At 27.1% G+C, this 24051-nt stretch overlaps 1 protein-coding gene across 1 annotated transcript; it reads right to left on the minus strand.

Moving 5' to 3' along the window:
- Positions 1–4204: 4204 nt before the first annotated feature.
- Positions 4205–19828, minus strand: LOC129966842 (uncharacterized). Its single transcript, XM_056081431.1, has 4 exons — positions 19775–19828; positions 10203–10467; positions 5545–5920; positions 4205–5006 (listed from the first exon to the last, which is right to left on the minus strand). The coding sequence occupies exons 2-4, from the start codon at positions 10451–10453 to the stop codon at positions 4377–4379; spliced, it is 1257 nt and encodes a 418-aa protein (XP_055937406.1). The 5' UTR covers positions 10454–10467; positions 19775–19828; the 3' UTR covers positions 4205–4376.
- Positions 19829–24051: the final 4223 nt, after the last annotated feature.

A 24051-nucleotide genomic window follows, 5' to 3' on the forward strand; every position in this document is an offset into this window, starting at 1 on the left:
CATTACCATTTAATTTATCATTTCTTAAAATAAAATTATCTGGTATTTTAAACCAATCTCATAAGATTCTCCTTCATGTCAATACAAGTTTATAGTTTTTACTTGTTTTGAATTAATTTTTAAAGTATTAAGGGCGAAGCTGAATTTATCCGGACATTTTATATATTTATTTTCATTAAATCATAACGCCATTTATTAAAACTATTTTTTTTTTGAAAATTTATAAATTATTATCACTTAAAAATTTTGTTGTTTGGTTCTTTTTAAAACTAAAATAAAAGAAAACTTTTTCTCCATTTGGATTATCAGATTAGTTACATTAATGTCTAGCTTATGAAACTAGCAATGCTAGTTCTATTATAGAACGTATTTCATTTCTGAACTGCGGACAGAGGAACTGGGTGGCCTTTGTATAAATTTCTGCACCACACTAACGAGTAAACATTTAAATCTGGTATAATTAACCTGCCTTAGATTCGCTTGTATATTAGTTTTTCGCTGGAATCGAATTTCAAGCCTAAAGCTTTCTGGCTGATTATCAAGATTTCACTATTAGGTCATCGCAGCTTGCTTTGTTTATATCATCTGACAATCAAGTATATAAATATTGTCTTTCTTAAAAATTAGTCTTTCTTTTCAAACAAATCTCAAAATTAGAAGTTTACGAAAACATTGAACTAATTTACTTATAATTATTTGAACTACCAATGATAACATGTGTATCACAAATTTATTAAAAATTTTTGAATTAAGAAAAGTAATTTATTTTTTGCTGAATGGTCACGAAGTAAAATGAATCATATTGTTACAAAAATTCCTTATCACTTCATATATTTAATCGTTAGTATTCTTAGAATGATATTTTTCATTTTCTAAATAGGCCACAAAATAAATATTAAAAAAGACAATGTTCTAACTTTGGATTGGTAATAAACTATTCAAAATTAAGAATATTTATTTCGTACACGAATTTAGGAATATTTATTTTGTAAAAGAAAAAAATATCTCCAGAAATCACGAAAAGGAACATCTTTCTGAGCTGGGAAGTAGATGTTTGAAACTTTTTATTATCCCACTCTCATTTCAGAAACTAAAATATTTGATTCTTAGCACAAGAATCTAGAATCTTCACCCATGAAAGAAACAAGGAAAGAAAAACAGTCTTGATTTTGAAGAAAATAAAAAGAATTTCATAACGCACTAATAATTTCCTAATCAATATTGAATGATATTTAAATTCAATATGCATTTTAATAAACGGATGAAATAAGCTGGTGAAATCGAACTATCATCGATTGATCAATTGGAAGAATTTAGAATGATGCCCTACTGACCTACTTAACTCTATCTTTCTTATCTAAAGAAATGAAGATAAATAATTTTCTGATCATCAGTTTCCTCCACATATAATTCCTGCTTTGCGTAGCATCTTTCTTATTTTCAAAAAGGTACAGGCAGGTAATCGAAAGGTACAGGCAGGTATCAAGAAAAATACAATATTTATTGATTTATATCTTAATACAATAATAATCATTAACGAAATAATTAAGTTTTTTTTAAAAATCAAAATCGCAAATGGTAAAGCTAGTTTCTGAAACTCTTCTGAAATTTGTGAAATTGAATATTGAAATTTTGTTTTCTTTTAAATAACTTTATTAGAATTTATAAAAGAAATTAATTAACATATGAAAATAAAAGATAAAAAAATACAATTATTGCTGTAGAAAAATTTTCCTATGAATTTAACAAATTCACTAATACTAGTTTTTTTTCCTTTTAATAACATGTTGCAAAAGAACGAGAAATGATCATAAAGATATAAATCCTCGTTTATAACAAGGCTATCTTGTAAAATTGTCTGATATTGTGTGACATAACAAGATTTAGAAAATTGCATTGAGTTTTAAATGTTTTCAGGGGTATTTACATTTTGGTCAAGCATCATAAGATATAGAAGCAACATACAGTCATAGTAATTCTATGACAATTAATTACCATAAAATACGAGAAAAAAATTATTAGTTCAATAGGGACCTAATGGGTCTGGAACATTAGACATAAGAACATTAATCAGAAGTAAAAGAATATATGTACCGTCTTCAGACTGCGCTCTTATCAGAATTATTCTGAAATGTGTAAATCTATGAAAGCTTCAGCAATGAATTAATTTGAGTAGCTGCAGGAGTTCTTCCCGGTTTCGACCCAGCAAAATCTACATATAGGATCTTTTACCCAAGAATCCATTCTAAAAAGCAACCTATCCCATTTATAGGAAAATATTAGATTTTTATCTAGATGCTCTGATGTGGTTTTATCTACAGCAAATACCACTTTTACTTTACCATGAGTACAGTTCTCATGGAATTAACTAAGTATGTTACAACAAGCGAGATTAAAATAACCGTAAAATATGATTTGATGAAACATTTGATGAAATATTTGGAACAATAATTTAAATAGTTCTTTATATTCATATAATATAATATTAAAAACTATACATAATCATTTAGAATTATATCATTTTAGTATTAAATTATTATTTTAAATGTAATTAATATACCTCAGGAGCATCGAAGTATTTTTTACGCCCATGCTCATATTCTTCTCAATAAGCTACTTAATGTATTTAAAGCTATCATTCATTTTTTTCTTCCATATATTTGCATTTCTTTTTGAATGATACTTTTCCGTTTATATTGGATTCTATTTTTTTAAAAGCTGGCGATATTAATCGGCAAAATATCGAATTGGTACTTTTCCTAAGTCATGCATCGTAGTTTCATTCCAAATCTTCTTAGATCCAAAGTAATAACTTTTATTTTATTTTGAACATTCCAGCTTTTATTTTTATTCAGTTATGCGTCTGAACTATATTTATATACTATACAATAAGGAAAATGTTTCGCATGGTAATATACTTTTTCTTAATTGCATTTGTTTATGGCAAAAAAATATGTCATCTCAGCTATTTAATGTTTTTTTAATGTTATGTTGGAATTCAATCGCATACTTCTAACTACAAAGTATACGAATTTAACGAATAAAGCTTTAAAAAATTAGCTGTCACATTTTATAGAATGCTTAAATATTGGTAAGATATCTTCTTTATTGTATATCTACAAAATATTTCGGTGAATATCAAATTTAAAATTAGCTTTACAACAGCATTAAAAGGGTTCGTTTCTTATGAAAGGTTGCTGCAAAAACTATAAACAAAACGTATCAATAAATAAAAATAAAAAAAATGAAATAATTTTAATTTTCCTGAATGAAATAACAAATATAAAACTAAAATTAATCGTAAACTGAATTATTCTATTAATTTTATTGACTTTAAAAGATGTATAAAAATGATTTGAAATTATCTGTAAATATTAATAATTCCAATTAAAATACAGTCAGTTATATGTTATATTTTTCTATTAAGTTATCTATGTTTTATGAAAATCAAAAAACTAGTTTAAGCGTGTATAATGTAATAACATGACACAGAAATAAATTTCTATCAATAAATTAATTCAAAATTATTTGATATTTTTTAAACTATAGAACACTTTTAAACTATAGAAAACTAAACTATAAGCACTTTTAAACTATAGAAAAGCGAGACAATAATTAATGTTAATATTTCTGTAACTGTGAAAAAAATCACTTTGATATAAATGAAATAAAAGAAACACATTATTTTCTTATATACTTTTTTATTATTTGCACGAAGTATAATCTATATACAAAAGGATATGTTTCTTCAAACTCCACAGACAAAACATTTTATTTACAGACATAGAGGATGAAACATTAGAATATAATGTGAAAGTGAATGTCGTTACATTTCTCACCTCTTTGACTTATCACTATTTAGAAGATCTTCTTCGTATAATACAGATTTTGAAAGCTCATTTAAAAATTTTTAGGAATAATTATGACATATATAATAGTTATTGCTTATTTTTAATAATATTCATTTTATTATCATTCAAGTAGTATGAAGGTGGTAGACTTTTTCTAAAAATCTCATCATCAAATACTTTATTCTCTTTAATATTATTTAGAAGATTATCCAATTCAATTAAATTATTAAAATTGTACTGTTGTAATGTTTACCTATTTTTAAAATTCAAATACATGTACAACAAATTAGTACAGTTTTATTTAAATTTTCATTTGCGCAAAAAAAAAAAAAAAAAAAAAAAAAAAAAAAAAAAAAATTCCATGAAGTGATATTTGCTGATTATTTTTACTTTAACGACTATTTATTTTCAAGATATTTAATGCAAAAACCTGCATGCATCTTCTTTGTATCTTGGTAATGATGAACATTATATAATATATTTTATTTAATGAAAAAGTTTGTACTAATCGGTCGCCAGCGACCTTTACTGTAAACCAGCGATGATTTGAGCAGCATCTTCGTCATCAAACCCAGGAGGCAACGTTAAGACGTCATCAGCTCTGGCAACAGTAGACTGAAGATGACGAGCTTCTTCTGGAGTCATGAAATTGTTCATTCTTTGACCTGAATTACCACGGAAATTTCCTTGAGACCCATAGTTATTTGGTTGCCTGAAAGGGACTGAATGGTAATGACTGGACGATGCAGAGCTCATCATCCCATTATCTGAGGAAGCTGGCTGGAAATCTTGAGAGCCAATATTGCCCTGATAATTACCCTGAGGTATAGAATTGCCATGATAATTATTTTGAGGTGCAGAGTTGCCCTGGAAATTGCCTTGAAGACCTGGATTTCCTTGGTTGAAATTTATTTGGTGTCCAGGATTTCCTTGGTTGAAATTTATTTGCGGTCCAGGATTTCCATGGTAAGAATTTTGGTGTCCAGAATTTTGTTGTCCTTGTATTCCTTGATATTGAGGGGGAACATTAGATCCTACAAAGCCATTTTGTCCATGACCTGAGTTACTGCTTCCTAAATTAGGGAATCCAACTGCTTGCCCTAAATTAGGGGTTCGTTGAGGTATTTGCTTTGGTGCTGGTAGTGCTGTATATACCTGAATCAAAATTTAAAAATGTTTGGATTAGAAATTAAATTAGTTAATTAATAATTGATAGAGAGTTGAATTAACAATTACTTTTATGCTTGTTAACAATTACCATTTAAAGACAATGCTTCTTTCCTCGCCATTAAATATATAGCAATGAGTTAAAAACTACTTTGTTTGGTTCAGCTTCTATATAGGGTTTATTATCAATACATTTATATCAATATGTTTTATTAAAATTAACTTTATATAATTTATTTTCTAAAATAATAAGATCTATGGTCTACGGAAAGTAAAAGACAATCAGTACTATAGTGAACAATTTTGTCCATATTATTATTATTATTATATCAACGATTTTGTTTACGTTTTTAAATTTGTCTTCTTACCCAATTATCTTAATACGAGCCAGTTATTAAACTTGACGCTCTTTCAAGTTTAAATTATTATAATATGACATTTTTGATGATGTACTAAGAATTAAAGTTAGTGGAATAACTATTGAGAGATTATATGTGTTTTACATTTTGAAAGCAACATAAAATACCTGTTTTGATTGATCTGCTAAGAAACCATGCGTGTGAAACCCGTCATGATTTGCTAAATAATGAGCAGCTTCACTTTGGGCAGCAAGTAATGAGCTGGCTTCTTGAGCTGCGAGCAACTTCTTGGCTTCCAGTATCTTCCTAGCTTTCCTGGCTGCTAAAAGTTGTTGCCCAAGCTGAGCTTCTGCCAAGAAACTGCTTTCCGATAACATTGAAGGGCTCATCAGTAAGGGTGCCCTTGAGGCCAACAAAGCACTTTCTTGATTCAACATCAAATCTGCATCGTTTAAGGACAGTGACGACATGGATGCATGTTGCTCCAGTAAATCATCCTGTAGCAAAGGATGTGCTCCAACTTGTGGCATATCAAGAGGATATCTGTAACAAAAGATATTTTGGGTAAATATCTAAGATTGACATGAATGTTTTCCTTTTAAACTGAAATCGAATTTAATTAATATTTGTTTGGTTCGTAAATACTATTCTTTCCAGAACAGCGATCCATGAAAATTGAAAAAAATAATCTTAATTCGACAATTGCATTATTTTTCCAACTTTTGAAAAGATTATTTCTGAAATTTCATTACTAAATGCTGTTCATTTCAATGTTTCAACTAGTGTTGTACGAAACATTGAAATGAAACATTTTATGAACACTATGAAACATTTTTTAAACTTTCAACACGCGTATTTGACATTCAGACAACTTTATTTTTTAGATAAATTGTCATAAATCTATTTTAAAATTTTATTGAAAAATTTACTAGAATTGATTTTTGTGACAGAATGTGAAAACTAACAAAACCATTTCTATAACATAAACATCTCAAAAACATAACTATTTCAAACGCTTGTAATTTGTTTGCGACATACAGGAGCATTTCTTGATGCTGTGATTATTAGGGAAGAGAAATGGATTCTTTATGACCACTCAAACATAAAATTAACATTCCCACTCAATTAAATCTTATTGCGTACAACAAAATTATCTTTACTCCCTAGAAATGTGCTGTTATCTTTACTGAAAGGCAAGCAAAACCAATTTTGAAATGCTATAAAGCAATTTAACTATAACTACAGACTTTAGGAATTACGTAGAATTAAATTTTAATTAAAAATGATTAACCATTATTAATATCATATTGTGTAAAATATCTCATTATATAGACAGTATTAGGCCGTATACTGCCAAAATAGAAAAAATTAGAATGGAAGATATTAAGTCAAAGTTTTATTTTCATGGCATCGAAACCTCAGAAAATCATTTATCCAGGTCACTGCCAAATTTCTTGAATGGCAGAAGATTTCGAAAATTGATTAAAAAAAAATCAAAAAGAAAATTTCCATTTTTTTTTTTTTTTTTTTTTTTTTTTTTACTTACTATAGCTTGGACTTTCTCACAAAATGCCAGAAGACCATTGATAATAAGGATTACTTACAATATTGACTGAAAATTAAAGTATATTTCTAACTTTTTTTTTCAAATTTATGAAAAGAATAAGACATTTGCTTCTTTATTCCCTTACACTTGTATTACAAAAATAGTCAGTGTCTATTTAGGGAAACTATTCTTTATGCCTATTCTCTACGACTGTATAACAAATCGTGAATTTTTCCCCATGAGCATGATTATTTTCTGTAATTTAATATATGGTACATGTTCATTAGTCTTTCAAACATAAAATGCGACTCTTCTCAACAATATAGTTTTTTATCTTAACATTAAAAGACATAATGTAGTTATTTTATAGAATTTTTAATTGATTCATGATATAACTGATCCTGTTTTTATCAGTTATCTCATAATATATGTAGAGATTTCATGAAGTAACTAATATTCTCTGAAATAATGAATTTCATGTTTTAACGATTAGAGAATGGTATATGTTATCAAATAGTTTTTTATTCAATTTTGTTTAAGACAAAAGGTAATAAACAGTTAAGAAATGTTTAACTCGTGAATCTCTCTTTCAAGTATCATAAATCATGCTTGAAGCGTGGGTGAATTTTTGACAATAAAAATAACACACGATAGATAATTTTTTAAATATGCTTTTATCATCAAAAGACAAGGAAATAATCGAATCTATATCTTTTTGACAATATGAAAAATTATCATATTGTGAATGTCAACAAATTCAATTTTTGATTTACGTCTGAGATCGACTATATCCACATATATAAGTACTTTAAATTTCAGTTTAAACAGTAGATAATGAAGTTTAAGCACCACAGAAACTAATGAAAGAGGTAAAGAATTCCATATATTATTATATAAAAAAAAGGTTTAAATTTTCAAAATTCAATGTTTTAAATATCCTTTTTTTAAAAGTCTTAAATAAATAAGATACCATTTCATAATATTTGAAATAAATCAATACTTACTCCACGGGTTAAAAAATGCTGCCTTCTACAATATTTAAAATTCTATGACACTGCAAAATAATCATTTTTAAATAATGTTTATGCAAGTCTGATTTCTTTAAAGGATTCTGAAATTTCAAAAATTGTTTATCAAAATATTTAGGTTATTTTCTACTGAGCTATTTTAAAATAAGCAAAGTAAACCCTAAAATTGTATTTGCTTGGTGATAAATATTCGTGCAAATAACTAAATAACATAACAGTTTTCTAAGAGTAAAGATACGCGAATAAAAATATGCGATAAAAATTGAAAAATGAAACACCATGTTTAAAAATTGCTTAATTTTGCTTTTAAGTCTTAATAAAAAAATAAATTGTTTTTTAATTTTATATTTTAAAACATAAATTTTGCCCACTATAATTCAAAATTTGTAAAATAAAAAATCATAAATCTTTGATATTCAAGTAAGAACTTTTTCTATCCAAAAGTTATATTTAGTGTAAAAGGAAAAGGGTCTTACAATGACAAAGAAAATTTTCAACACGATGTCACTGAAAGTTGACGCAAAAAATTATTATTTTGCGAATTAATTTTAATTGTAAGCTGCGACAATGTTTTTGTATTTTTATACAGGAACAGTTTTGTTTTTAATTCAAACATATGGTTTTGAAATTTAATTTTGAATACCTTTATGTGCTATATTAGATTTTGTAAATTTTTTTGATTTGTGACATGATTAAATTTTGCTATATCTAATAAATATTATTAAGCATTTTTTTTCCTTCTTTTTTTAAAGTGTTTTGTTTGATGCTTTAATCTATTCATTGACTTATATTTTCGATATTTAAATAGAACTTATATTTTAAAAAGTTTATCTTGAAAACTTTTTTTTTATAACTTCTCCAGTTTTTGGTACCCTGACATAATATTTCTTCTTTGATTACTTCTCTTATCTTCTAAAATCCGATTTTAACTCTCATTTTCCTAAGATTGAATAAAATCTGTTGAATATTCTATGATGTCATTCTTGTATTTTTAATTAAATTTATAATGTTAATATTTAACATTAATTTGATGATTTTTTTCTCGGTTTTTTTTTTTTTTTTTTTTTTTTTGGAAGTTTCTGCCTTGAAGTCATTTTCGCAGTTTTCTGACTACATGCCAAATGACATATGAGATAAATAATTTCGTCTGTTTTTAGACTGACGTCGCTGATGCACTATTAAGTCATTAGATTTTCTGTTCTCCTCTACTGATTATCTGTGCATTCTCTAATAACCCTCTAGATAGTATTATTTCAATTAAATGTGTATCCCAACATTTTTAATTCCAGATTAGAGAAGGTGATCAAAATGAGCAACATATTTTTTCTTTGTAAATTTCAAAATAGTGGGAAACACTTTCCTGAGTCTGCTTCAAAGGGAGTTTGAAATTTTAGTTAGATGTTATCTAAAGAGCTTCAACTCCGGCGAAAAGAGAAATTCTACAGTTGATAATTATGTATTGTATCACTACATGAATTTTCAAATAAAATATTGGCTATTTATTGATTAATAGATGATATTTATAATTGCAAATCTCCTTTTGTTTCCCTTTTTCTTCCTGTACATCCAAAGAACATGAAAATTGAAACTATAGAATCGATTATTTAAACTATGAAATTGATTATTTAAAAATGATGAGAGTTATATTTTATCAGATTGTTTTGCGATTCATATTTGCTATAGTCCTGATAGATACTAAAAATCCTTTATAGAAAATAATTTAATAAGATTTACTTTTCTTTATACTATAATTATTTTCTTATTTTAATAATAAAAAATATTCAAGTTTTTCGGAAATATCTACTGTCATGAAAATTTATGCGTAGAATGCATTATTCGGTATTATTTCTTAAGATAGAAGAATCTAAAGAAAGAAAAGATACCTAAATATAGAGGTTAGATTGTGATAAAAAGTAATTTCTTTTTAATTGTTACCTCAGTAGCATCTCATAGAGAAACGTGATAATTTCTGATTAGCTAACACATAAAAAAATTATCATAAAAATAGTTTTAGCGCAGCTTATTATATTCTTTCTTTCAATAAATATATTATTATCTCTTTCAAATATTTATTTTATTTAGTTGTCTTTAAATTGAATCAATAAAAGTTTATTTTAAAATAATATAACATTTTATCGTAATCTAGTGCTTCCAAAGAAAAGTATGATTCTTACGAAAACTATGCCTAAGAAAAAATCATAATGCTTATAAATTGAATAAAACAATTTAGTTTAGTTCACTGAAAATTCACCTAAGATGTGATGCTGGATATCTGGGGCCAATTAGTGCATGCAGCAAATGCCGTCCCATATGGGCTCCGTGCTTGTTACGGAAATTCAGAAGTTTGGCGAGTATTCCTGTCGCCAACAATAGCTCCACAGCTCCCGTTCCACGATTGTGACCTTTGAATCCTCCCATGAGACCTTGAGACTGGACTTGAGTGAATGATTCTAAAAGAAGCACTCCGAGTGCTGCTAACGTGTAGGTCCATCTGTTTTTCATATTGCTGCAAATATCTAAAAATTAAAATATCATAATTCATTAGAATAAAGGAATGCAAGAAAAATACCAAAACAAAATGCATTATGAAATGAGAATTACAATTTTAATATTAAAAGATAAATGTATGTCGGTAATTATTGAAATTCCTGCACTTTCATTAACTAGTAAATGGAGAACTATAAAATAAAAAGATATGTGATGCTTCTAGTATAAATTCATGTAGATTCAAAATTCAAATTCTTAGGGGAGGAAAGTAACAAACAAATAACCAAACAAAAAAAGATCAAAATCAAGTGATGAGCATAGCAAAAGCATCAACAGAAGAAGCAAGATGGCATTGTTCATTATAACGCTATAATTTGTAAAATAATTTGATAATTTCAGTGTTAATTATTTAAAATTCCAACTCTTTATGAAAGACTTGCAACAGTTCACTGTAGCCGATAGAAAAATCGTATCTATTTTGTCACAAAAATGTTCTTCATTGCAGCAAATGTTTCCGAAAAATGGATTTCTTTCGAATGGGTTCTTCATATAATTCGTAGTCGCCTTGATCAGTATCAGTGATTGCAATGTTAAATGATTGCACTTATTTTATATATTTAAAATATGACCACATAAAGTGTTTCCGTTCTATCATTTGATTATCATTTCTAAATATTCCAGCACATCGGATTAATATTTTTATGTGATTTTGACTCATTTTAAAGCACGGAAAATAAAATTCCACATGTGAAAACGAATTTCAGATCTGGGAGATATTTTTTTGAAACATTTTATTTTTATTTTTGTATAGTTAAAGTGGAGTTGGTTCATATTATATCAATTTGATATGCTGCATCAGATAATCAAAAGTATTACGACACGTAACTGATGCATATTGAGGTTGTCAGATACTCGATATCAGTTTTTGAATTCGATTGATACCCATTGATAATTTCCTAGATTTAATTGGGAGATACTATATCAATTTGATAAAATTATTACATCAATATAGCCTAGATCGTTGTGTCAACTGTCCTTTAACCCATCTAAGGTACTCATAACATTGAAGAGTCTCTGCCTTTTTCTACTCTAAATATACCAGCAAAATCATTTCTTTCCTCTTTTCATCCACCCATCAATCATTGTCAAAACCAAGGCCATCGTCACACTCCTTCTTCTGAAATCCTAATTTTGAATCATATCCGCATCAGTAACAGATTCTTGCCCCAGCTTGTATAGACAACAATACTCTGTTGCATCAATCTGATGAGAAGTATTAGACTGTTACTTGTATTATCATGATACCAAAAACAGAACGTATAAAACAGAACGTGGGTATCAAATCAACCGTAATCTCGGCGCAAGTACGAGCACCGATATCAATCAGTACCAAATATCACCTTGACGGTAAAAAAATCCAATTACTAATTGTATCAGGTACAATACTCGATACAGCGAAATGAGATGTCAATCCAACCCAAATTGTATGTGATGTAATTTAATTGTAAAGTCCAACCGGGATATTCCAGATAAAGGCGGAAAAGAAATGACAAGCTTGGACAGCAAATGGAAAATCGACAGCATAGGAAACAGCTATGGATACGCAAAGACGTCTTGTTTATTTATCTCTGATATTCAGCACGATCATATGTACGTCACTAATTAATGTGAAATGAAATTAAAGTATGCCAAAGCAAAATTAAAATATTGAAAGAGAAAAGAAAATTTCCAAGGCCCTACATCTTCAATTTAAATAAAATGTAATGCTTTTTTTAATTTTTGAGTTTGATTTATTTGAGTACAAGCAAGAACAAGGCAAATTGGGATGTTTTAAACCAATTTTGAGAACAATCAGAATATTTGGTTGGAAGTCAAGATAAATTCGACACACTTTTACAATTAATCTGTGACATTTTTTTAAAAAATGTCCAATAATACGAGTTGCTTAAAGGTAATCAGACTGTCAATGAATTTTTTTTTCATAAACTACAGATTTGAAACCTCTAATTTTGTATTGAATGAAAGCAAATCAATTTTATCATATAAACATCTCAAGTGGAAATCTTGTGTATAAAAATAAATGTTACGAATCGCAGAATCAACACAATTAATGCTAGTTACAAAAACTCAAATTCCCAATGCCGAACGGAAATAATCGCATCCACTTCTTTTTCTTTCCTTTGCTTGCTTACTTTTTTCTGGTGATGGTACGGTTCATTAAAATCAGAGGCAATAGGCCGCCGTGGGATTAGGAACACCTCTGAAGAAATGGAGCATTCCTCAACGTCAAGGTCGGAAGAATCCATCACTAAGACAAGGGGAAGACCGCATAATTAAGAACATTTCCCCTCAATTTGCTTCGAGAGCTTTTGAAATAGGCATAACGATTTGAATAACATTATTCTGGTTAGCATAAATCTACGCTTTGATGATCATTGAATGATTCCATTTCTCTTGTTACCATAACCTTGTTTAGTTATTTTTGCATTCTTCTTCGCAAAAAATAACGCAAGAATTTAAAGTAAAGAGTAAGTAGATTAAAATACCGAAGCATCATTATATATCGATTGTTTTCGAGAAATTTATCGATGATAATTTGATTCTAACCATACGAAAACTGCTCCAAATGTAAATTTTCCGAAACTGATTTTTATGGTTAAGGAAATAAATGTCCTTGAAACAGATTATTTTTTGATTGATTTTTTACAGGAAAAATACGAAATTGTTAAAAATTCTTGGAGATTTTGAATTTAGTAATAGAAATAAACAAAACAGAAAGATCCAAGTTTTTCACGGAGAACATCTTAGTATTTTTATTTATAAACAAATATACTTATGCCTTTTCTGCCATTCATTTGATGCTTTTTTTAATTAATCGATATTTTTTCAGTGTATATTTAATGAATTATTTTTTAAGTTAACGCAGTAGGGGAAGAATTTTTTTTTATCTAATCACGATCTGATGCTTTAATCGGAAAAGAAATTTACATTAATTGATGGAATCCCAGAAGAATAAAGATTGATTGAAATGTTGACATTGATTGTTATGGTTTTTCTAATCAGAATTGTAAAAAATATTTCCGAATGTTCTGAAAACTCCCAAATTTGTCACACGCATTCTCATTAAATATTGCTAAAATCTCATTTTTTCTCGTCAGGCTTTGTGAAGTCATGTCACTACAATTCTTAAAGAAGTAATTTTCATTCATACAATTTCTACCTTTGACTTCATAGTTTCATTATATGTGATTTTGTATTAAGTCTATATTACTTTTTCTTTATTATTTACAATTTTTTTTTAAATATGCATATTAATTCAAATGTATATTTTAGTAATCCATATAAGTGAATATAAGAAGGAACGTAAAGTATCTGATTTTTCTTTTAAATCCAGTATTTAATGAAAAGAAAAACAAATATTTATTTACTAGCTCATTTAATAATCTTCTTTCTTTCAATAAACATGTACATTTCTGGGGGTTTTTTTTCTCGTCATTTTTCTCTCTCCTTTGACATGTAGCAAAATAGTAAAAACTAGGTAAATTTAGCATATATTAATAAGAACTTTGTTGAGGTTGAGATTGAAGTATTGATTAATGTGAATTCATTTAAGCGTGGATGAATTTTTTGTATGAAATTTTTCCTATACTAAACATTCGCTATTTAACTAGCTTCGAATCATTGCATTTCGAATTTCATGTACAGAATTGGAATAAAGCTTAAAATAACTTAGAAGAAAAGAACCGTTGAAGCAAAAAACTTTAATCATTTCTTTAAAAGACAGGCGAGGATGCCATTGGATATATTACGGCAAATTACGTCTTTCTAGCAGACGGCTTGTTTTCGTCTAAATCTTTCCAGGGCAATAAAATATTATTCTAGTTTTTAAATGAATCCGTGTGAATAAATTATTGAGGTTAAAAATATCTTGATTTAAAAGAGAGCAGGTGAGTCTGGGCATAAAGTAGGAACTGGGATTTATTGGTAAGTAAGAACGCGATACGCCTGATATATATCTTGTGGATTTTAAGTTGAAAAAGAAACAAAAATTTAGGATATTCGCAAAAATAAAGAAAATTTCTACATGTTTAATCTAGATACAAATTTGATGAACAAGAAAAATAGATCACATTTGGTCTTAAATTATTAAAAGCAAAATGGCATATCTACGAAACCAACGCCTACATGGATAGAATGCCTTTGCAGGAGATACAGATATTTTAAAAAAAGTATTTTAGGATTTATATAATATTTAAATGTCCTGGTCAGTAGTAAAACGTTACCGAATCTCGATTGTCTATTCCAGATTTCAAAATACACAGGATCTAATTAAGTATTCTATGCTAATTTTTAAGTATGTTGTGCTAATTTTAGTTCTAAATAAAACGCTCGTATTGTTATTAGATATTATGTATAGTGAATTAGATTTAAGTTTTAAAATTTAGTTAAAAAATTTATTAAAAAAAACCTATAAAAAAGTGAAATGAATGCAAATTTGGCTTCTTAGCTTTGACGATGCATAGAATCTAATCACCATAATTTGACTGGAGAAACGAAAGTAAGAGAATTTTAACTTAGTTTAAAAAATTTCTTACTTTAATCTTATTTGATAATGTATTTGAATTGGAGAAAAACCTTTCAATGTATACACGCAATAATTAAAATTAGAAGACTCGTTACTTTTGAGAAATATTTATTTTTCATAAAAGGAACAGGTGTTAACTTAAAATTCCGACATAAAAGTTGCGTATAATATTGTTTTTCTAGCTATGTATTGGGGAAGAGAAAGAAAGAAAAAATAAGGATTAAATGAAAAAAGAGTCATAATGAATAAACAGAGACAGTCTTGATTTTTAATTATTTGTTCCGAATTAACCCAAAATTAACATTAAAAAAAACCTAGAATGTTCCTTTTATAATTTATGAATGGAATGTTCACTATAAAATTTCTAGTTGAAAAAGCAAGTTTTGAAAATTTAATTCTTTGCAGTTTTTATTATGCATAAAAATGATCATGAAGTGAAACTGAATTACCAAATTAAAAAATAATAAGAAATCAGAAATTTACCTTTTATATTTCTTGATTTCTTTCTGTATTATTTAAATTGTTTTAATCATTATCCATTGCAAAGTATCCGATTAATTTATTGATATGTTAGAAGTTTAGGATTGCTTTATAGATTTACAAAAATATTTTAGATAAATTAAAATAAATTTAAAAGCATCTAAATAACAGATAATAATTTTTTCAATAACTTTTCTTCTCCTTGAGTTAGAATCAGCTTTAATAAGTTATTAGTGAACTAAAAACGGCATATAAATCTTTAGCATATTTGATCTTTCAATATAAATATCTTATTCTCTCTGTGGGTTTTTGTCTTTTTTAAAAATTAATTATGTAAATTTCCTTTAAGCTTACCAAAGTTTGCCATAATTCTAATTTGTAGTTTAACTAATGTTAATATTACAGATCTTCAACAGTACCAAATAATTGAATCACAATACAATATTAATATTGGAAAATATTTTATGCTTTTGATGCTAAAATACATAGACACATTTGAAATTAAAAAGTAGCTTTCAAATAAGTTCACATAAAATATTGTTGAGTTTTTATTGAATAATTTAAACATTATAAAAAACACTACTTTTCTAAATCTGTTTTAAAATTCGCATTAACAATAAATATATACTGATTTTTTTTTTATCTAATTGATTTTTTTTAATGTTATGGAGAGTAATAAGTCCAGTGATTCATGAATTGAAATTTTCATGAATCAATGGATCAATCTTTTCTTTTTGAGTTACCGACTACAATTTATTTCATCATAATATTCGCCTTTTGATATCAAACTTTTTACTCCTTGTTATATAACAAATGAAACTGAAGTTATATAAAAAAATCATGTATATTTAAAATCGTATCAAGTCATAATTCAGTAAGAACAAGAATTTATCCATTATATTCAATATTATTTTTGGCAGTTTTTACATTAGTTTAGAACTATTTTTTGGAGTTATTTTGCAGTATTGCTATACAAGCTCAATACGACCATTAATCAGAAGCCATGTAGTCTGGTAGTTATTCTCTGGGTAAGCTAGTCTAAAATATTAACTAAATATAGAAAGTTATTTACTCATATCAGTTGAATAATCTAATCATATCAGTTGAATTAATAGAAGGTTATTTACTCATATAAATTGAATTTACTCGTATCATTTGAAGGGTATTATTAGATATCCAGCAGACAAAGTACAAAAAAGAAGAAAAAAAACCCACATAGATCCTCTATTATTATTATTCATTGTATTTATGTCAATTAACGTTATATTAATAAATTTAATTTTATCCAGAATGTATGAGAATGTATACAATTTTAAAAATGCAGTGTAATTTAACTACCTTTTTAAAATTATTTTGCATTTTTTTTATGAAATAAGATTTTAAAAATATGCTGAAAAAGGTTTGAATTCATTTCTTTGTCTACTTTTTTTATAAAGAAGAAAATAATGATATTTTTCTGTAAGATGTCATTATGACCTCTCAACTTCTTTAGAAAAATTTATGAGTTATCAACAAGCATTATATGGTCTTGAAATTTTTAAATTTATTTATCAAATCGATAAAATGTTGATATCACACTTGAATGATTTTTCCAAATCATTTGCTTGCATCGATAAACACAAGTCTATAAATACTATTAGAATTTAAAATTTAATTGGCATGTATTTATTTATCTTTTTTCAGAGAAAATTGTAAAGTCGTTTGATCATAGTTCTTGCTTCGGTGTCCTTTATTTAGTATTCCTTCCCTGTTAAAGCAATTATGAATTGCATTTAACTGCTGAAAATGTGAAGTTAATTCCGGATTTAAGGGCAATGAAACTGCAACGAAATGTATAAATAAAAAATACTAGAAAAGCTATGCACAAGCTAAATTTTATTTTCTTTGAATGCCGTTAAGCATTTAGGGGATTCTAATGATAGCTAATATAATTTTATAGCTAAAAAAGCTTTTATGTTATCAGAAAATTTAAAAAATTATCATTGAGTTGCAAATACACAGCATATATGCTGATTATTTACTTTCAAAATATATATTGTGTATGTTAAAATATTCTAAAATTTTGTGTTTTATATGTAAATTAATATTTAAAAGATGATCATGGAGATATTAGAATAGAAATATTTTAATTATACACTTTATGCATAGTATCTATTGTAATAAGCATTTATGATGTTAGGCAAAATAAATGTGTCTTAGGAGATAAATAATTTTATTCAAATCACAAACGTTATATGACTAGCATTATTAGAAGGTAATAAAAGTCTTGAAAAAAATGACAAGTTACGGAAGATATGAAATCAAAGGGAAGAAATTAAAGGAATTTTTGCAAAATAGCAACCGCATTTCTATAATCTAATTATTATTTTTCATATGCAGTTTTATTTCAAACAATTTCAACATACTTTTTATGGGAAAAGTATAACAAAATAATCTTTTGAAATTCATAATCTTAAACAAGCCCTAGGTGAAAAATGTGAAAATGAATGTAGCAAGATATGTTTTAATTATGAATTTCTTATCATATCATCAAACTGAACGGTAAATTTTTAAATTTTATTAGTAGGGGAATTTTGGATGAAATAATGTATGTCTTAATTATCAAGCATAAATAATTCCTGAAATTCATCTATTTATCTTCTGTTTCTCTATATCTAAACCTCGTCGTAAAGTGACATTTACTTGTATCCTAGATTTGAAGGATTTTAATGCTAAAAATTAAATTATTTTAATCAATGAATTAGAAACTCATATAAAAATCTAGGGATGTGATATCTATACTTCGAAAAATAATAAGAGCATTTTATTTTATGACTAAATAAATAAAAAATTTAAACAATAATTAATTTTTTAAAAAAAATGTAATTTAAAAGAAGTAAAATTTCGTAAGTGCCGCTGATCATCTACATAGAACATCGTTATTGAAGAATAATTAATATTTTCCTTATGTTTCCAGCATCCCAAACATAAATAGAACTGATGTTACCATGGCAACGCTCTTCCTTTATTTACTAAGAATATCTTTTGCTATCCCCTGTTTATATACCTTGATCTATCAATAAAACCTAATTACGTAAAAAAACATTATATTTTGATTTCTGAAAAAAACTGAATTCAAAATTACTTTTATATAGATTCAGTTATATGTCTAATTAAGTGTAAATTTTTAAATTATATTTTATTGAAAATTCCTTATCTATTTTAACAATTTTCATGAACCTGGAAATTTTACTGACAAAAATTATTAGACTTTGTAGGATTATTTACTTCAAAATAATTAATTGAATTATTTTGCCCAATCACAAATAGATAAATCAACACTGATCTTTTCCTTAACTTTCACTGATAATGAAATAATATGTCCTTAAATAAGATTTAAGAATATTATTTTCAATTTATATGAATAAAATAATGAAGCAAAAGATAAGTGTATCATTTTTTAAATTTAAATAAATGTCCGAAGAATTTTTTTTCTAACTGAGGTGCAATTCGTATATAGAAATCAAAATATGCATAATTTTGCTTTGAAAATAAACTAATATCTGATTTGGGACTGTGTATTAGATTCAGGGAGAATAAGTTATACATAGTATGGATATTATAAAAATATAATTTTTATTTTGTATTTAAAGTCAAAATTTTATAAGCTCCAGAATAGTTGTTTTAATTTGTATTCCAAAAGACATATCAAGCAATCACAGACAAAAGGTCTTAAATAGGGCTGTGATATTTTCAAATTCTAAGAATCCTTTAAAAATATCAACAAAAATATTAAAATAATATTAATTCATCAATTCCGGCGAAATTGTCTTTCTAAAAGTAAAATAAAATTTATTTGTTCTTTTCTAGGCAAATGATTAATATTTCATTTTTATATGATTGAAAGACACTTTTTAATAATATTTATGAAAGTAGAGTGAACATTCTGAAAGACTTATCTCTTGTTATCATCTCTTGTTTAAGTTTCACTTCTAGATAAATTTATACTATATATTTACAAAAAAATTATCAAAAACTTCCAAAAATATTTTACAAAACTTTGTAATGTAATAAGATTCTATATTATATTAAAGTAAACAAACATAAAAACAAAATAAAAATATAACATAACGAATATTTGTATTATATATATAAAACATTTGTTTTTTATACATTATAATTGAAATTTAAACAAAGAAAATATGCATGAAAAGATAACTTTGAAACAACTCTCATTAAATGTGAAAAATCAACCAAGTTTCCCATCTGTTGATAAAATTCCCGCTACTCACCTTGGTGCAGCCTTGCTCGTGGTGCTATATCAAAATGAGTGCATGCCACTAACAGCCGAGTGCCTTTTAAGAGTGTAGTTTTTTTCCACGGTCCGTCACGTGGTGCGAGACGTCAGATTTCCCGCCTCCGGGAGTGAATGACTCGCGACTCTGTTTATCTTTTTGACCGCGGGGTGCGCTCCACCACGCTTCGGCAGCCCCGGCTTCATCGCCCTCAATACACACTCCCCTGGATTAGCCTGTCACCAAGTTCACTGCCAAGATTCCTCTTGCAAAGCATCGACGTTTTTACCATTAGTTGGTGAACAATTTTCACGCCACGGTTTTCATAAAAATGACTCTTCTCAAAATGCATATACAAATTTGTCATATTATTTATCAGAATTTACTATACAAGGGATTTTTGACTTTTGTATCACGACCCTAAATGTGTTCAAATAAAAATTATAGGTGCCATTATATTTCTTACTGACCTCTTTTCTCTCTGATGTTTCAATATTGGTAAATAGATATAGTTGACTGAGAATTTCGGATAGTATACGAGCTGATATCTTGACCTATTACATCAGCATAAAATTAAAATTTATATTTTAGAACATTGACAGGCTAATTGTCATTGACGAAGTATTCAAATACAATTAGTTGGATCAACAGCTACATTCCGTTTTTAAAAAATTATTCTTTAATTTGCAATATATTTATGATCTATTTTTAAATGAACATGCATTGGGTTTATTTAATTCGTATTGTTTAATTGTCGGTTTTAAAATTCCGTATATGAAGCTGCAAATCACTGAGATATGCAAATCACAATACATACCGCATCTGTGGAAATCGATTCTATTTTGATAAAATATCAGGTAATCAGAAAAAAAAGGGATTTTTTAAAAATTTATTTACGACAATAAGAGAATTTTTAAACTTTGCCATGTAATTAAAATAAATGATAGGATTTGTTATGAACTATCACAATACGAACTTATTTTGAATAATTTACAAAGAAATTATAGGGGATTTGACTCGGAAAAAACCCTAGAGTGATCATACTCCAGGACTGATTCGTGTACCTTTTTATATATTTTATAGATTTACATTTCAGTATGATAAAATATATATTTAATATTGGAAAATATATAGTTAATATCTATGCAACACGCGTGTGTTTATATGTAGTTACTAAAACAATGAATTTTTTTTAATGCGCATAAAAATACATTTAATATATCATTACTTAAAATATACATAAAATGAATAAAAAAATATTTATATAAATACTTTATATAATATTTAATACTTATACTAAAAAACTCTACTTTATATATAATATCAAATTATAATTAATATATTATTTGATAAATAAAATATGCTTAAAAATATATAAAAATCAAATTAATAGATAAAATTAATATAACTGCAAAGCAAATATTTTGAAATTTAAAGCGATGTAGAAAAAGGTTTTGTTCAAGAATAGGTTTTGGAGTCATTGAAGATAAACAATCAAATCGTGATCAATTTTTAATAAAACATCTGATTAAAATGTTGCAAATGATTTATTAATGATAAGATGCTCATTAATGATTTATAAAAAATTTTGTGGATGTTGATCTTACGATTTACTTGACTGTTTTGAGTAATAAATGCAGTATTTTACATATAATAAGCCCGCCTTTAAACAATTAACTGCAGAAAATATGTTATTAAGTATCTTCTACAAACACTTTTCAGGTAACTTCTACATTCCTTCATAGTTGCACTCATTCTGCATGAGCTTAAATACCTTTTACAAAATGTAATATTTCATTTTTCATGATATCTTATTTGAGTTCGTTTTCAGAAGTCATTTTATGCAGGGAGATTTTCTGTTTTCACAGATTTCTCGTCCCTTGGTTTGAGAGGATAATTAATTCACGGATGCTATATTTATCACGATATAACAAAATCAAAATTCGGCTTAAAAAGAGAAAGAAAGAGAGGGTAAAAGTTCTAGTATTTTCTAAATTATAATTTTTTTAAATTTCCCTTTCAATTATCATTAGTCAACATTTTTTTTTTTTTTATTTGACTTTTCCTTTTTGGGTTCGCGACGATGGAAAGGTCGAATAACTTGAGTTCCCGAGCTTTCGTCTTATTGCAAGTGGAAAAAGTGAAAGAATCTTGGTTTCAGGCGGTTTTTTCTGAACATCTAAAATACGTCGTAAATATAATACGTTCTTTTCAAATACGACCATCATAAGAACATATCATCATCAGATCTGCGTGAAACCTAACCAAACATTTTCAAGTTAATGCGTGGCTGTTATAAATACCTACATATAATCATAGGGATTTCCATTTCAGATATTCGCCACTTATATGTTCTTGCTTTTTCGACCTTGCACTTTTTTAAATATAAAAATTTTATAAAGACGTCAGTTCCACATTAAAGTCTCAATAGAAATCGAAAAGTTCAATCATTGGTAAAGTCTCCAAATAACTGAAAAAAATCGAATCGTTTTGAATTCACCGTAGCAAAGGATCAAGACAGAAATATCCTCATCTCGAAGTAGAACGTTGAATAATTTGGATATCCTTCATCTTGACAGCAGGATGGCAAGAATAATATTAAGTCCTAAGGAACGACAGCACTCCCAACCATGCAAATAGAGGTAACTCTATTCCGAGTTTCAATTACTTCAAATGAAAGTAAACAGCATACCAGAAATTATTCATCCCTTATCTGAGGTGCCTTTGATAAGATATTCTGGAAAAGGATGAAAATCCTTTCATCCATCATGAATAGAAGGGGGTTTTGTATTTTGTAAGCACTAGTATTAGTGTCAGCAACAAATTCTTCTCGAATGGTTAAAAGGCTCAAAATGGATATTACATAGCATCGAAAAAGATTTGTATGCAATTTCATGATGTGTCCATCTAATGACTACATAGAATTCAATTTTTACTTTGCCATATCTGTTTCTCATATCTCTCGAAGTATTACTTGTACAGAACTGTAATAGTAAAAAAATGACGTCGAGATTTTGAAGAGTTTTGACGTCACAGCTCTACAGATCGAAAAACTCATTTTTGGCATATCTGTCTGTGAACACAATAACTTAAAAACGCGTTTACTTGGACAGTTGAAATTTTAAAAATAATCTTTACATTACATGGGTAGATTTCTTTTATATTTTGGTGAAATCCATTACGATAACTATAAAACGAAGATAGCTAAAGATATAAAATTCAGTACGCAGGTTAACATCTTAAGTATATATACCTGTAAAATTTGAAGCCGAATCCATCACAGGTTGATCATCTGTAGGACTGTACTTTCCCAAACAAGTCAACGCGATAACTAAAAAATTCAAAAATTTAAATGTATGAAATTTGGTATGGGATTTTGTGACTGCAATTGTAATATGTCAAATTTTGGTTTCGACCAGTTAGAAACAATGTGTCTAAAGCACAAATTCAGTTTACTAGTACTTATTAGTACAAGCTAAGGATTAATCACAAAGGATCATACAATAGATACGGTAAAAATGCTAAATTCACTCCAAAGATCAATATTTCGTAATATTTAATATTACAATTTAATGTGGCTGGACAGGGATAACATATTTATTAGAGAGTAAAAGCGAAAATTTAGAGAAGACCACTTCCACTGGTTTATTTTTTATTAAGTAATAAAAAAATCACACTTTTTTCAATTCCTACTATTAGCTCACACTCTCTATATATATCTTGTTCAAATTTTCAATCGTTAATAAAGTACTTTTTATTCATTTACTCAAGTTCAAATACATTGTTTTTAAACTTGCAGTGGATGACACTTGATGTTAATACAGTTTTTTTTTCAAATATTAATTACTTAATTAAATTTGTCCAGTAATTTCTATTTGATCACCAAATCCATCACCATGTCGCCAAGTTGTCGCCAAGTATATCGCCAAGCTGTATTTTACCACTTAACATTGTAATTCTGGCATATGTATATACATATTTATATTGATTGTAATTATTTAATAAGAAGTAACTAAAATAAAAAAAAAATTGTTGACCCAAGTAGGAATGGACTTAAAAAATTATTATATATATTACTTGTTTAAGATTCAAAATGATTATAAGCAATTTTGATTAGATGAATTTGAAATATGGTCGTCCATTATATAGTTTTCATTTTAAAATTTATGAATTAATAAAAAGAAGTCTGCAAATATTTATGGAAGTAATAATCAGTCATATACTAATGGAATAAACTCTAATATCCCTTCCTACCATTTTCTTAATTTTTTTAA

The sequence above is a fragment of the Argiope bruennichi genome, chromosome 4 (genome assembly GCF_947563725.1).
Source record: "Argiope bruennichi chromosome 4, qqArgBrue1.1, whole genome shotgun sequence".
NCBI classification, from domain to species: domain Eukaryota; kingdom Metazoa; phylum Arthropoda; class Arachnida; order Araneae; family Araneidae; genus Argiope; species Argiope bruennichi.